At 39.4% G+C, this 16,957-nt stretch overlaps 1 protein-coding gene across 1 annotated transcript in view; it reads left to right on the plus strand.

Annotated features, from left to right (window-relative positions):
• The window catches only part of LRP1B (LDL receptor related protein 1B), a 1,349,009-nt gene that overhangs the window by 272,441 nt on the left and 1,059,611 nt on the right, over positions 1–16,957 (plus strand). Inside the window, exon 2 of the mRNA XM_075000767.1 lies at positions 2,404–2,526. Coding sequence (XP_074856868.1) covers positions 2,404–2,526 — 123 coding nt within the window. The remainder of the gene's footprint in view (positions 1–2,403; positions 2,527–16,957) is intronic.

The following is a 16,957-nucleotide window of genomic DNA, read 5'->3' on the forward strand; positions in this document are numbered from 1 at the left end:
ATGTGGCTTCTGGGTGTAGGCTCTCCAGACAGCACCACAGATGGATTAGTTCTGGGGGCCAGTTTGGGGCTGAGGCAGGTTAATCCTGGGGATAGGTGGCTGGTTTGGGGCTGAGAGGGGTTAAGTCTGGGGATGTGGGGATGGGCTTGGGGGATGTGGGTAAAGTTTGGGGTTAAGGGGGTGGTTTTGGGGGCTGAGGCAAGTAAAGCCTGGAGGTGGGGGCAGGTTTGGGGGCCAAGGGGGTAGAGCCAGGGAATGGGGTTCTGGGAAATTCTTTCAAGTTTAAAAGGATTCCATGGCCAAATAAAACTGGGAACCACTGGTCTAGATGTTACTTGGTCTTGATGTGAGGGCAGGGGACTGGACTCAAGCTCCCTTCCATTTCTAGTATTTTATGATTTTGCGATTGTTACTAGAAGTCATAGCACCTATTAGCTTGCACTATGAACTGAGTTGATTGACTGACTGATCTAGCAATGGAATAAGGGGGCCTCTCAGCAATACCAGTTTTATTCTATTGCAATACCATTGACTAATAGATTTACTTCTGATCTATAGTGATGTAACTGAGAGGAGAATCAGGCAGGCTGTGCCCAATAGTCTGCAGCATGACCTTGCAAAAGGCACTGCTGCAATTTACACATCAGTAAAATGAATAGTATTTGCTACACAGAGGGCTTGTAGGTTTAATTTATGATTGCCTAGTCTTGTGTTACTTCAACCTAAAACTTCAGTGTGGCAGGATTTTTTTGATTGAAGACTGCAAGTGTTTTTGGTATGTAACATATGCAATGTTGGTCCCTTACGGTCAGTGTTTTAAACTCGGTTTCTAATTTTACAGCTGCAGTCAACAAAACTACTGTTGAAAATAATCTGGTTTGCACAAACACTTAAGCAGTTAAATAGTAGCATTTGTGCTTGCAAACACTTAAGGGACTTTTTAAAAGGAGATTCCTAATGTTTTTAACATTCTATAGAAATATGGAGTATTAATATTAATGATTCTTCTTTGAGTGTTACTACTCATTAACACAATGTGCGGTTTTGAGGTTAATATCATCTGAGTAAATTCTGTATAAAAACAGTTAAAACTATGAGAACAGAGCCTTTGGCTTTTACAGAAGACCTTTCCTGGGGGGAAAAAATCTTTTAATATGTGTACACAATTTGTGAATGCTCTTTGGGGACAAAGTAAAGAAATTATATCATCACTAAGTCTTTTTCATGATAATAAATATTTCTAATAATAAGCAGTCATTTTTCATGAACACAGATATAATAGACTTAAAGCTTGTTGGCTTCCATATAATGACCAAGAAGATCTCATGCTTGAAACTAAAAATTAAAAAAATATGAAACTCATTTTAGGATTCACCTTAATCTCTGAATTTACTTCAGTAGGACTTCCTGAACAGAGATGTACTGCTCAGTTTAAGTAAGAGCATCATAAACTGGTTGTTAAAGATCTCTTTCAACTTTAATTTTATAGTCGTGTTTTTGTGTATTATCAGGGTATAACAAAAGAAGGATAGGAGACACTTAACATAGACTTGGGACTACCTGGCAAATGAAATGTTCAGTGCAGCAAATCCATGTTTATTCAAATCATTACTGGAAGCTCCACCAGCCCTCCAACACTTAATTTCCATCCTGGTCTCCCATCCAACTGGTGGCTTGGACCTTACCACCTACCACCTTGATAGGTAAATTGTGGGGAGAGGAGAGGATGCCTCATTGCTGTATCAGTCAAAGGAACTCCCAAGCCCTCTCCTCTGTTCTGTTCCTGTATCCAGTACCTTATTTTAAATGCTTTACTGGGCAGTTATCTGTCCCTGGATGCCTTCCCAGTGGAGTTCCTGCATTGGACATCTACACAACCTTACAAACTAGTTGCCACATATGACCTACTACCTTTTCTTCTTATCTGAAAAGGTCCTCCTTGACATTCACTTCAGGGAAGGTGGAAAAACCTCACTCCACCAAAGCCAATCCAGTGATGCGGTGATTCCTTCACAGATCTCTTTAAAAAGGAGTGACTAGCTTGATGCCCACATTATGTCCTAACCCAAACTCCGGATCACCTCCCAGAGGAAAGAGAGGGAGGCTGCTGGCTTTTCTCCCTGCATGCAACAAAGGGTCTTCCAGGGCTTTTATAACTTTCAGACCTCACATTTTCTGAGGAGGTGAGTCAGCGCACCAGGTTGTGACCTAATTGTCACACACACATTCACCCCCCCCATAAAGCAGAATCGTCCTTCTTTGGGAAGCCCAGACAACCCTGCCCCCCACTCTCATTGTGGTGAAATCATGTGCATTAATTTCCTATTTCATGATCATGCCATTTTCTCACTTTACTTTCACTCATCTGTTAATCATTCCATTTAATAACATTTGCATTTTCAGAAGAACAGCTGTGTGACATAGGAGAGTTTCTTTGTGATGATCACGTGACTTGTGTGTCTCAAAATTGGCTGTGTGATGGAGAACCTGACTGTCCAGATGATTCAGATGAGTCTTCAGATACCTGTGAGTAAAATGTACACTGTTATCCTTATTTTCCTTTGCATGAAACATATATAGCTGTAATGTATGGTTGTAAGAGAGGATTTTGATTTAAAAAAAACCCAAGTGAATCTTTGTACCATGGAGAATAGGTTACACTCAATATACAGGTGTGAGATGAAAAAACTGAAAGGTGTTTTGCTTGTGTGTCATTTTATAATGAACACTATCATCAGAGCATATGTTCCATATTCTCTTCCTGATTGAGTGGAATGGCTATAGCACGCAGAACCAATGGCAAACAAAGGAAGGAAAATAATGCCTCTTCAAAAGAGGAAAAGAAATTGTTAGTGCTGTGAAATGTCAGAAAGCGTAACACTGAGACCTCAAAGGAAGGAAAGGAAGATGGGGAATGAAAAAAATGGAAAAGTGTAATAAGAGAAAGCAAAGTATTAAAACAATAGGGAAAGATTTAATGAAACACGCTTAATCTTAATTAAAAAAAATCTATATTCCTTTGTAACGGAGAGCTACTGGAGACCAGAGCAGAACCCTTGCAGGCTTCTGACATTTCTGGACTGCTGATGAGGTGATATTAAATCTTAATGTTCCCTTGTTTCCTACATTATGAGGAAAATGAGAGAACTTCCTGAACTATGTCCCCATGATAATCATCTCATGTAACAGAGGATACTGACAAAAAGCAATATTCTCTCCAGTATAACATAAATCAATAGAGATTTGCTTTACCTGCTGAAAGTACAGACAGTACCATGTATCAGATCAAATTAGGGACTATATTCCTAGTTTTTAAAATCATGAACAGGAAATATACACATTCTGGTTTGCTATCTGACACGGAACAGGCTATTTAACCTTCCTGTGCCACAGTTTACTCATCTGAAGTTGTTGTGAAGGTTCACTGTGTAATGATTTATAGAGCACCCTGAATCCTCAACAGAAAAAAAATCTGTGTATAAGTGTGATTTTTTTTCATAATTAGCTTTGATATGTTCACTTCTCAATGCATATTTCATTTGAAGATATGCTGGGTAACTTTAGCTATATTTTAAACAAGATTTTGTAATAATAAAAAATATTAGTTGTGAAAATGGGCTACAAAAATGGCACACACAAAGTAATTCTTTAGAATTTTCCAGTAAAATGACTTCATGGTTGGGTAGTAAGAAATCAGTCTGGGTGACAGGCACCAAACATATTATGCTGTGAAGTGTTTCCTTCTCATCTCTGCTTTATTCACCTTTAGAGGACATCTTCTCTGTAGCTTTGTTCCCAAATCATGGTATTAGCTTTAATGGGTCCTCGTTTGTCTGTTAAGCATAGTGTGGCATTTTGAAATGGAGAGTCTTGCTGCTTCCGGCTGTCCATGCCAAACTCATTCTACTTCATATATATGTGCATAAATCCCTTCCTACTTCTGTTTCCTGACAGTAATTGGCATCAGGAGAAAATCAGTCAACTGGTAATAACCACACACCATTCTTTCTCTTGAGCCCAATCCTCAGATGATATAAATCAGCATAGCTTTATTGAAAGTCAGTGAAGTTACTCCAATTTATACTGGTTTAGGATTAACCCCCTTTTGTTTCATTAGCATCTTGAAGTGTGAAACAATTTTTCCTTCTGCTTTGCCTGAAAAACCTACTCTGTACATGATCATGGTTTTCTGCACAGCTGATGCACTTAAAGAAGAAAAAAAAATCTTTAAAATGTCTTGTTAGCCAATATCAGTGCTTAAAATGAAATATTTTTGTTGGCTAAGCTAGAGTACATGACAAGAGGTTCTCTCTAAATATAACCTTATCTAAACATAACATCATAGTTCACTTTTCTAAATAGAAGTTAAACTGTGGTGTTTAAGACATAGTAAATCTACATATCAAATATTTATGAAGCATTGGAGTACTTAAGGATCTGGGGATAAGGATACAGAGATCACATGCATTTCTGCTTAGTTATGGCTGAAAGCTGTTCCGTTTGGCAGACCTTTAGTGATTTATGCAAGATGAGTTGGAGAAACTAACCAGATACCACTAAAAATTGATCCCTACTAGTCCTCTTGTTGGTGAAGTCAGTAAGTATTCTGGGATTATATTGGAATAGAGAAGAAACTATGTATTCCCTCACTCACTGCTTAATCCAACACCTCTTGACATCATTTCCTGTTAGATCAGGGCCAATGCTTTATCCAGAAATTAAAATTGGTGCGATGGTTTGAATTTATGTCAGGGTTGTAAAATGACTAAACTAGCAGCACCATTGATGCAAGTAGTGGACCACTGGGGCAATCAGGAGGAGGACCTTTCCAACAGCAAAGGGATGTGACACGTGTCTTGTCACTGTCTAAACTATTTCCAGTCTTTAGATATGGGGCTCTCATCATCAAGCCATCAGTTTGGTACTTTTCACTACAGGTTGAACCAACCTAATCCAGAACTCTTTTGTCCAACAATATCCGTGATTTTAGTTAGTTGGATGACCACGTAGCAGGGGGGAGCCAAGTTTTCTGCCTTCGCATAGTTTGTTTACAGCCATAGCTCCTGGCTTTCAGTGTTTTGTGATGTTATTTAGTTATAATTTACCTGTAGATGTCTTCTAAGAGCCCAGTAAACAGTGGAAGTGTTGGTAGTGCTGTTAAACAATATTTATGTCAAGGAGGCCAGAAAATTCTCTCATTTGGCACCAGTCAGGTCCTGAGGGTGCCGGATTAGAGAGGTTCAACCTGTAGTTCGAAAAGTACTCACCAATAGTTTCAAAAAAGGAAAAATGGGAACTTAAAGCAAATCCACTTTTGCCTGTTGTGTTATTTTAGTAATGTTTATTTCTTTTCCAAGAAGAGTTATTGTTCTTTAAGGTATATAAAAATATGGTCAAATAATTCGTAATGGGTAGTTTATTGAACAAATTTGGCTTCTTATCAGTTCACTAACTGATATTTTTCATGAGAGAATTGTGATTTTTTCATATACTTTCTTTGAATACATTTAGAAAGTTATTAACTGAATAACTTATGCAACTATTTTTGGGCTGGTGAAGGCAATGGATTGATATCGAACTCCCTCAGCTAGGGACCCGGTTGATTGTATGTTTCTTTTTTACTTATAGATGGACTTAGTCTTTAGCATGGACATCCTGGTGTGAATGCCCACAGAATTTTTTGTAGTATTTCCTAAAAGTGAATTGTTTCTACAAACATTCTTGTCTATAATCTCATTTCGTACACTACTTGTAGGAAGTAAACATGGCTGAAGAAAAAACAATGTAAAAACAATGTAATTAGTCACCAAAGGTTTTCTGTCACATTTGTCCAGCTCTACAACCTTGAGTACTAATGTTTAAATAGGACAAAATCTATGCTGTCACCTGTTTGAAGCATGTAGTAGGTGTAGAAAACTGCAGCAGCACTGAGCATCTGTCTTAGTACATTTTAGCCTCTGTTAAGTGTGTATATTTGCTTCTCTGATCAGTCAGTGCCTGATTTGGGGTGGAAAATTCACTAACTGTATCTTGAAATGCCAATTGCATTATAGTGTTATTTCCATCCACAGATTTATGTCCAGCATCTCCTGTTCAATTCCTAGGTCTCCGCCCAAAATGCTCATCATACATACACGACAGTCATACACCAAGTGCCAGTGGCTTTCCAAATCCAGAGACTTGGCTCACACATCATATTTCAGGGTATTATTTTTCTTGTTATTGGTATCAAAGATTCAAATCACTGATATCCCAATGCCAGGTGTCTTTATTATTTAGAATTTTTTTCTGTGTGTTTAGCAAGTTCAGGATTTAGTTCTGACTTGCACACGTCTCTCTTTCCTCATTGTCAAACTCCTCTCTGCCAGGTAGCACCATTCAGAAGGGGAGGATGGAGGGAGAGGAAGGAAATAGAACCTGATTTCTCTGTGAAACTGCAGGCATCAGGTTTGAAAACAAAACACCCTCCCTCCTTCACAGATGTGTTCAGGCACCTCAGCAGTAGTTCCATCACAGAGCCTGGTATTCCTCAGGACTCACACCTGTCTTCTGGCTCTGGGATGGTGGATTGGGGTGGGGGGGACGGCTCCTAAAACATGTTATGTGAAGGGGAATTGAGGTGAGGTGAAAGCATACACAGAACTCTCTGAGCATGTGGCTGAAGTCTTTTTTGCCTCTCAAAAGTGAACCTGACTCCTAGCATTGTTCTTGCTGCATGAATCTCTTGTGGAGCCAAAACCATAGTACACTTGTTGCTTTGATAATGTGCAAGAATATCTACCTTTCATAGTCTTCCTAATTAATTATTCTTTCTCTTCTACCCTAGCATTGTAAATCTTCTTTAAGGCTAGGACTACACTGTGTAAGTTATTTCAAATGCCCTTATTTCGAACCCAGTGCAGGCTACAATGCACCGTGGTTTGAAATAAGGTGCTATTTCCTGTACAATGAGGGTTACTGGGAAAGAAACACATGCTCGAAATAGCCTGGTGTTTGGCCAGGCAGTTCCTATTTTGGGATATAAAGTGGCAAAGAGGCAAGAGGAGCCGCAGCCAGATATTAGGTTATTTTAAAGGTTGAATCTCGCTTAATTTACTAAACTAGCTTTTTAAATACCTTTACTTTTATTGACGGTTAAATATGTGAGGCTTCTCAGTAGTCTCACAAAGCTTAAAGAAATATTGGTAGTACACCTAAGCTGGTCATCTGAGCAACATTAATTTGCTCTGATAGAAAAATCACATGAGTTCTAAAACAAAAAAAAAATCATATTGCACAAAAAAAGTGCTGGAGAATCTTTCTTCTTCCACAGTTTTATTTTTACACCCCTTTGTTTCTAAAAACTGCTGTATATTTTTTTTCTTAATTTACTGGATATAACGAGTGACTTTTCTTCATTCTTTTTTACAAATTCCATGATTGAAGCAGAATTTAAGTGATGCTTTATTGAGAGAAAAATATAAGTGAATATCATGACTAATTACAAATTTGCACATATTATCTTTAGTTATAAGGAAGTGTTACATTTGAAAGATTAATCTGTGCATACAGGGGGTGAGCTATGTTGTTTTGTTCAATATGTAATAACTGATAAATCCAGTCTCTCCTTGTTTCAACCAAAGTAGATCAGTAAAGATTCAAAGGCCAGTTTAAAAAAAAATCTCTTATGATTTAGGCTACGTTCACAATTTTGTTCACATTATTAGTTATATATGTTCCTGTAAGACACATTAGTTCACTGCACTGCTTAAACAAGTATTAAGAGATGGTAGGGTCTCAGCAAGTTGTCTCGTTAATCATAACTCTCCACTTACAGATGTACAGAAATGAGTGTGTGTGCCCCATTTCAGCCTTACTTAAATCAGATGGTTCACTGATTTTATTTATGTTTGTGAAACATTTTGAGATCATTACATGAAAAACACTCCGGATAAACTTTACCTTGTCTCTGTGGGAATACCATTAGATATATAGCCGACTTTAAATCCCACAGATTTACACACTAGATTTCTGCTGGCATCATGAATGGTGGTGGATTTTACCCAGTGATCTGAACATGCTTTATAAACACAAATAAGTGAAGTTTTGCCACATCTCACAGGAGAAGATAAGTGCTATAAAAGATCACTCCCCTTCCTCTTCTCTAGTTGAGCCATTCTTCTCCAACACAATGCAATTCAGGATTATGCAGCTCCAGTTCCATCAGAAACATCTCTCCCCTGGAATTTATTGATTAGGAGAGTAAAAAACACAGCAAAAATATGGCCATGAGGAATATTAACTTGTCTTACTTTTTTGGTCCTGGGTAATTATCTTGTACATAGGGTTTTTTTAGAGCTGATATGGTGTGTGGGGGGAGAGGGGGTGGGAATCGTAATTTAAATAATGATTTTAACACTGGTCCTCTTACTTAGATTCTGGAAAAAAAATTAACTACAGTGCAAGAGCAGAATGGGGTCCCTGAACAATGGCTGTCAATGCCAACATTTCGGAAACAATTAAATAATTTTGTGGATTAATTGCTTGCTAACCTGAACTCACTTTCACTGAAGTGGTTGTAAATTTAGACACTCAAAAAGCATTTAACCTGATATATACTTGTGCACCTTTATAAAAAATGAGCAAATCAATCTTTTGGAACACTTATAAAAATAATTCATACCTAGACTGAGACTTTGTCATATTTTTAGCCCAAAGCAATTTTATTTTCATGACTAAGCTATAAATCACCAAACAATAAGATTTGTGATGGAAATACTGGCATAATCTGAACTCTAGTACTACTGTTAGGCATTATGACATGGTTCTTGTCCACAGTAAAGTCTTACTTTTAGGCCACTTATGCTTCCACCAAAATGCAAGTGGAAAAAATGCATTTAGCTCAGTGGGTAAGTTCTCTTCCAATTTAAGCTTTCTTTATTTCCTTCACCTTTGTTTCAAGGATGAACTGGAGGGGACTCTCACTAGCTTATTGTTACAGGATGGACCCTCTCTAGTCCAGCACCCTTGGGACCTAACTGATCCCGAACAAGAATTTTTCAATGCTTTCCTGATGGCTGCTGGCCCCTGCTCCCCTCCTGGACCCAGTAAACACAACTGCATTCCTGGGTCTGTCAGGGCTCTGGTCACTGCCCTCCCCTGTCACTGTCCTTCCTGTGCTTCCAGCCCTGGCAGACTCCCAGCTGCTGATCCCTCTTCTGCAAGCCTGGCCGCATTCCTGGCCAGGGCAAAGGTGTTGGCTGCCATTCTGGCCACACTCCTGGCATGGCCGGGTGCCTGGCTTCCATTCCCCCTCACATTGGACTCCCAGGCAGCACCTGCTTCCAGCTGCCAGGCCTCTCTGGTCCAGAAATATTCATGGTTCTGTCAGACCATGGATGTTGCTGCGCCAGGGAGTCCTGGATTACAGAGGTGCAACCTATGTTAGATATCAGGAAGGGCAAAACACTAGTCATAGCAGGATAGGGTGACCATATTTCCCTGTTTTTGACACCTGGTAAAATCACTTGGTTTTAAGGAAGCTCAACTGCAATCAATCAAACTATGTAGTACAAATGTTCAAAATGACTATGTTGATTGAGCACCCATTAAAAGGCACACTGTGGTGTTATACTGAAAACAGGTAAACAATTAACACATATCCTTACAGTTATGTGGTCACTGCTCTTTAGAAATGCCTGCCTTGTCCTCTTATTGCTGATTTCCACAGTGCGGGTAGTCGTGGGAAGGGGAGCTGCAGAAGTTGGGGCGTGGGGGGAAAGGGCAGGGATGTGTGGTCGAGCTGCAGGAGCCAGGCTGGGGGCTTGTGGGGCAGAGTAGGAGGCTGGGGGAGGGGGGCAGGCAGAAGTCAGGGCAGGAGGCTGTGTGAGTGAGTGAGATGGAAGGCAGGGGTCTGGGAAATGTGGGAGAGAGTGGGGGGGGCCCTGGAGCTGGTTACCTACCTTACTTGCTGCCACAAGGGAGCAGCAGTTCATCTGCATCAGGCTGCTGGCAACAGTGCAATCCAGGGACAGCAGGTTGGCTGCCCAGTGACCAAGCTCTGTTTGAAGAGCGCGACACAACTCTCTCTTTACTGACACAGTGATCTAGACACATATGTGCGTGAAATGTTACTTACCCCTTTGCCTGCTGCAATGTTTCAGGAAAGTCAGTGTAACTACAACTGTTTGTACTTTGCACTGTGGTTGTGCCAACGGGCCTTAGTCATGGATTAAGTATCCTCGTCCTAGTGCTGTATCTTCTGCTATATGTTTTTGTTTATTGATTACATTTGCCAACATCTGAATTAAAATGAAGTTATGCACCATAGCACTCTGTAGAACACCAGAGAAAACAGCAAGTAGAGAAATGCAGGAAGATAATTTATCATTTACAAAAGCAGAAAACAATCAAGAAAATGAGACCAAAGGAAAAAAAAAACAAAATACTTAGGCATAAAGTGCCAAGATTCAGAGGACAAACTATGAAGCAAGATGAGGCTGGTACTTAACAAAGGAGCAAAAATGCATACAATGAAGTAGAATACAGAGCATAGAACATATCCTCTTTACCACTTCTATGAATTGCAGAAGTCAAGGTAAACTATGTTTGCCATAGGCTATAATCTCTGGGATACCATTCATGTAAAAATAACTGTATATGTTACTAGAAAAAATGTAAAGATTCAGGAGCTAACTATGTTTAAGATTCAGCCGTGTAAATAATATCACTGGACTAACGGGGAGGAGGAAAACAGCCCTACCCCACTCTTTCTTTCCTGTAGTATCTGCTTGGAAGAAAATAGAGCATCATACCACCTATGAGAGAAAGGTTAGCAGCACTGGTGTCCAGAGAAGCAGGAGAATAAGCAGCTTACAAACACAATCAAAGAAATGACAACCTAAACATATGACACGAGACAACAACTGAGGCTGACATCACTGACAGAGAGGAGGCAGAAGCTGCTGTCTCTAAACAATAGTTCCCTGCTGTTTGACAAGCGTGCTCTACCATCTTCCCCAGACATCCCAGGCAGCTCTTTAAATAGCAGCCTCATGCTGTTTACAGAGCCCGCCCCACTGGTTCTCTAGCCCTCCAAGCCTGCTCTTTAAACAGCAGATCAGCATATGGTACAGTTTGCCCTTTTTAGATAAAAAGTGGGGATGTTTTCAGGAAGCTGAAATAAGGGACAGTGCCATTAAAATGAGATGCATGGTCACCCTAATAAGCAAGGTGAATAAGGATGGAGAACAGCAAAAGCCATTCCTTTACTTTCTGTGGACCTCCTCCAATCCCTACAAGAAGAGACAGTCACTTGAAGAATTTAGGTAGTGTACAGGAACAGGGTTGTCCATGAAAGAGTGCATGTCTTCCCTGGAGAGCTTTAGAAAACAAGTTGAGAGGCTTTTTGGGACCCTGCATAAACTTTTTGAGGCTCATCATTTGCTCACTGATAGCTAGCCTTCAGGGACCCAACTGACCAACTACCCCCTACTCCACATGCCTTAAAATATTGTTTGCCATTGATTAGCCATAATTGAACCATTAGCCTTGGTAGAAACCTAAACAGGGTTCATGGCTTCCCAATTTAATTTAACAATTTTTTCTTCTAAATTGATTATATTTCAAGTCCTTTTAATTTTGTATGCATGTTAAAGATTCGTCTTGATTCAATTCCTCATACAGAATCACAGAAATAGAGGGCTGGCAAGGACCTTGAGAAGTCATTAAGTCTAGTCCTGTGCTGAGCGAGGACCAGGCAAACTGACACCATCCCTGAAAAGAGAGAGTTTAACATCATCAGTGGAGGGTTTTCCCAACCTGGTGAGGCTACAGTTAATGTCTTTTTTTTTTAATATCCAACCTAACTCTCCTTGCTGCTAATTACTATTTGTCCTTCCTTCAGCAAACTTAAAGAACTATTGATCACAGTCCTCTTTAGAAAACCCCTGAATTGAAAACTCCTATCAGCCCACCCTCTGTTCTCAAGGCTAAACACACCCAGATTTTTAACTTTTCCGTTATCATTTTTTTATCTCTTCCATGGAGTCTCTTCAGTTTGTTCCCTCCTTTCTTAAAATGTAGTGCCAAGAGCTGGACACACAAACCCAGCTGAGACTTCACCAATGCTGTGTAGAATTATCTATCACATTTTAGATATGACATTCCTGGTAATACATTGCCAGATTATTAGCCTCTTTCACAATTGTGTTACAATGTTGACTCATTCAATTTATGATCCATTATAACCCACAGATCCCATTGGAGCAGTATTTCCACCTAACCCTTTATTTTACATTTTGTAGCAGTGCATTTGATCATTTTCAAAGTGTAGCACATTGTACATGTATTTAATTAAATTGATTTGAGATCAGACAAATTGTCCAGTTTGTCAAGGTCATTTACAGTCCTAGCTCATCTTCTCAGGTGTGTGCAATCTCTAGCAGCTTTGTGTCATCTGCAAATTTAACAAGCATATTCTCCATTCAGATATCCAAGCCGTTTAATGACAATATTGAATAGTATCACACCTAGAACTGACTTGTGATCTCACTAGATAAGTTCTCCCAGTTTAAAACACATTACTGATAATTATTTTTCTTTATGGCTTTTCACCTTTTCTGCATCCATCTTATGGTAGTGTAATCTAGATCACTGATGATCTATGCTCTCTGATGCAATAATAATGGATAGGATTGGTTTGTGCTGTGGAGGGTGAGGGTGGGCATACCTATTTAAAAAGCTGCAACACTTGATTCTGCTTCTTCCAGAGTTCGACTCTTTGAATGAGTTTGCTGGTTGTCAGGCAGCTGTTGCTGGGTTTGATTCTTACCATCTATACAGTTGTGACATCTGCTATATGAGAAATAGTCATGTGATTTCCCTACATAGCCTGAATGTTTCTGTCAGTGTCTGCCTCCTGCCCACCAAGCACAAAGTATGTTGTTACTGGAAATGAGCTTTTTTCCCACCCCCTTATTCTTTTCTAATAATATGTGAGCCTTTAGTCTCATCTTTCTTCAAACAGGCCATTCCTACTTCACCACACAAGGGACATTTGCTCCTTCTACCTTTCCATGATGTTTGCCCAGCCTCGGACTAATCTGTCTCTAATTTACACCCCTCTCCCACATACACAAGACGAACCTGAAAGGTTCATCAGAAGGGACTGGTTTCCCTCCTAACCAACTAACCCCTGTCCATAGTCAACAGGACAGATCTCACTGATAGCTTTGTTGCTATTGTAGGGAACAGTGCCTCTAAGATGACTTGGGAGAAGCATGCATGCCAAGATGAAAGGGTGGGGTTGTCAGAATTAAAGATTGGGTAAAATGAGGTATCTGACAGTAAGAAGAGTGTGGCACTGGTTAATGCTTTTGGAGGTTGAAGAGTATTAGGCTGGATTTTTTTTTTTTAATCAGGAAGAGTATTTCGCAGTTAATTTAATCTGTATCACTGGCTGATGCGCAATATAATGTTGCGAGAGCTCCTTATTATAAATGTCCTTCTCCATTTCTTCTGCTTTCCTCTCCATTCATTTTTATCATGCCCAATTTAATCTGTCCCTGGTGTTTGTTCTCTCCACTTCCTTTCCTTCTACTCTCCTGCCATTCTCCATTTCTACCTCTTCTATCTCCTCCAGTATCATTCCTGTTCTGTGTCCTTTTTGCTTTTGTTCTGAGCTTCCATCCTCACTTTTGTTTTCTGTCCTCTTTTTGCCATATTCTTTTCTTTCTTCCCCTTTTTTCCCTCTATCATCTCCACTCCTTTTTATTCCTCTTTCATTCTGCACTTGTCCCTAGGTTTTTTCTTTCTCCCTACTACCCCAATATTTTATTCTTTCCTTCTGTACATGTCCTCATTCTTTCTTCCTAATTTTGTCACCTCTTCCTTAACAATCTTTGGTTCTCTGCTACCCATCTCTCATTTGGGAGTGTTACAGTTGGTTCTGCCCTAGGGGGTAGGAACAGTTTCATCAACAAAAGAGCTTGAGGAGACAGAAGGAGATTTCAACCCAATAAGGAGGATAAACCATCCAGATTAATTAGAATTATGTTTTAGTTGTGGTTGTTTGGGTTTATACACACACACACACACACACACACACCACTAATACTTGCCCAAAACCAAGAACAAACAAAAAAAAGCCTACATATTTGGGTGCACACAGACGGCTAGCACTGGTTTGGTAAGTTTGCTTTGAAGGTAGGGGAAACTACTGCACAACACTATTAGATGTTACTAAAATGTTTTAAAGGGTTAAAAATAGATGGCCCTGGCAAAACCCTTTTGGTCTTTGCTGGTCAAAATAGATAATTGTAGCTTTTGCAACACATGGATTACAAAATTACAATAATCATACCTAGTAAACTCTAGCTGAAGGGAGAAGAGCAAAAGGGGCAGTTGCCCTGAGGTCTGGTGATTCAAGAGGACTCAGGTGTCCCAGATGCCACTCCCAAAGGAGCAGTGGTGGATGGAAACCTGAGCCCTTTAAATTGCCACTAGAGTACCATGCAGAAAGCTCTGGGTGTCTCTGAGGGCTGCCTGGGTTTGAGGAGGGGGCAGTGCAGCAGGCTCCAGGCAGTGCTGAGGGTTGACTACTCCCATCCCCACCCTTTGTGGGAGCACACAGCCATCCCCCTCTCCCCTTCTTGCCCAGGGGCCCGGCAAGTCTGTCAACACCTCTGATCACAAATGCTTTTATTATAATAATGGCATGCTTGGCCTTTAAACACTGTGCTAAACAGATGCTGTATATTTAAATAGTGGCTGGGTGTTCTTTCTTTGACACCTGAAAATATGTTGAAGCATAATAACTTGGTTTACCTCCGAAAATTACAGAGAAAACCATTGTCATTCACAAGCAGGTGGCTTTCTGGAAGTGTGAAATTGCTCTTTTTAAAAGCAGATTTGTGATTTAAAATAAGGATTCAGATGTTTTATTAGCCATCGAGTGCAAAGCCATTTTAGTCAGCAAAAGAACACTTTACTATGGACTGAGAAATAATGCAAGACAAAAGCACTTATTCAGTGTATAACATATAACTATGGAAAAATACTTAACTCACTAGACTGTCAATCTGGATTCAAATGAAATACAGTTTAGCCTTTTTAACAAGGTGGCTGAAGTGTATCAAAAGGAAATGTCAAAAAGAGCTTTTTTCTAAACATAGTCTATTAGGATTTAGTTCTGAACTGTTAACTTGTGAATATATGGGCCTGATCCAGAAAACATAAATTGCATACGTTGGGACTAAATTGTGTGTAAGTACTGGAAATGTAGAAGGAAATGTTACAAAATTTGCATTCCAGTTAAGATGCTATTATGGGATGCAAAGGTCGAAATCCTCAAAGGTAGTTAGTTGCCCAGCTCTTGTTAATGTCAATGGGAGTTAGACAGCCAAATAACATTTGATGAGCTGCTGCTAAATCCTCAGCTTAGGTCTGAAGTTGTATACAAGCCGTGGGCTGGCCTTTCGGCCAATCTGAGATTAATATTACATGCAATGAGTAAAGTCTGCTCATGCAGGTAGCTGTGTACGGAGCTGGACCCAAACTGACCTTACTGATTCTTTCAGCATCCTTGTCTTTCTGGAGTCTTACTAGAACTAAATTTGTTGAAACATGTTTAAGAATCCAAAGAAGCAGGTTACCTCGGCTCTGAAAAGCAGCCATAGCACTCTGGCACAGATAAACGGCGTGTTCTGGGGTCAGTGTTGACCCTGGAATTCCTTTTGAGAAGAAAGGATTAATGAATGTTGGTGGGAGGAGCACTCGCATTGGCATTCTGCAGTGAGGACAAGGACCAATATCGATGACTGCAAAATTGATTTTAGGTATGCAACTAGCATGCCTAAAATTGCATTGCAGCCATCAACATTCCCAATAAGTGTAGACGTAGCCTTAGATTGCCATAGAGCCTGCTCCACTTTCTCATACTAGCAGTCCCATGAATTTTATGGAGTCTAATTTGGTGACTACAGCCACCATCATTTAGTCATCTGTGTATTAACAAAATTTGCTTTGTTTTACCTTACTCACAATGCTTTTGTGGGGATAGGAAAATCCAAGATGCCCTGATCCCCCACACTTTATTCTGGGTATTGATGGAACATATGTGACAATACAGGACGGTTCCTAATTGGAAATTAAATTCTTTAAGTTTGCGAAACTTCTAAAATAGCAAATACATTAGCCCAAAAACAAACTGTGCAATTGATCCCACTTAATTACATGTTTAATAATTTTATGCCATTGTAAAGAAGTCTGACTATATATTAATTCATTTCATATTCACAGACTTCCTTCTTATTATTTGCTTTGCATCTCATCATTACCATGCACATAGAATTAGTATTCTTAGAATTTTTATAGTATTATTTCCATATAAAATGAGGAAAGGACTAATATGTGAATGCTAAGCAGCTCATTAATGTAGTTTGTAGTACATCTATTCATGATAAAAGCAGCTGAGAAGTGCAGATATAAAATAGTACTTCAGTGGTACAGTATATCTAAGATTAGACAAATCATGCTTTGGATAATAAATACTTTGGGGAAAACATTCATAAATACAAATAAAATCAAAGCAAGTGCTATGTATGCTTAATTAAATACACTAACAGATGGCATTCATGTTAGCTAAATAATTACTATATTATTGGCATTGACCATCTGCAATTTTTCATTATAAAAATTATCATGGAAATTAATGGAGTGGTTTCATTTTAAGAGACAAAAACAAAATAACAAAACCTATTTCTAAATAGCATTAAGGACCTGTTCCTTTTAGTCTAGCATTAGCATAAAAATTAGTGACTGAATCCCTGAGTATAAAATTTGCACATTTCATAGAACTGGAAGGGACCATGGAAGGTCATTCAGTCCAGTCCCCTGCCCTTACAATAAGGCCAAGCACCTTTCCTTTTTTTAAAAATAAAATCTCTTTGCCCCATATCCCTAAATGGCCCCCTCAAAG

Source organism: Carettochelys insculpta, chromosome 8, assembly GCF_033958435.1.
Source record: "Carettochelys insculpta isolate YL-2023 chromosome 8, ASM3395843v1, whole genome shotgun sequence".
In the NCBI taxonomy this organism is placed as follows: Eukaryota; Metazoa; Chordata; order Testudines; family Carettochelyidae; genus Carettochelys; species Carettochelys insculpta.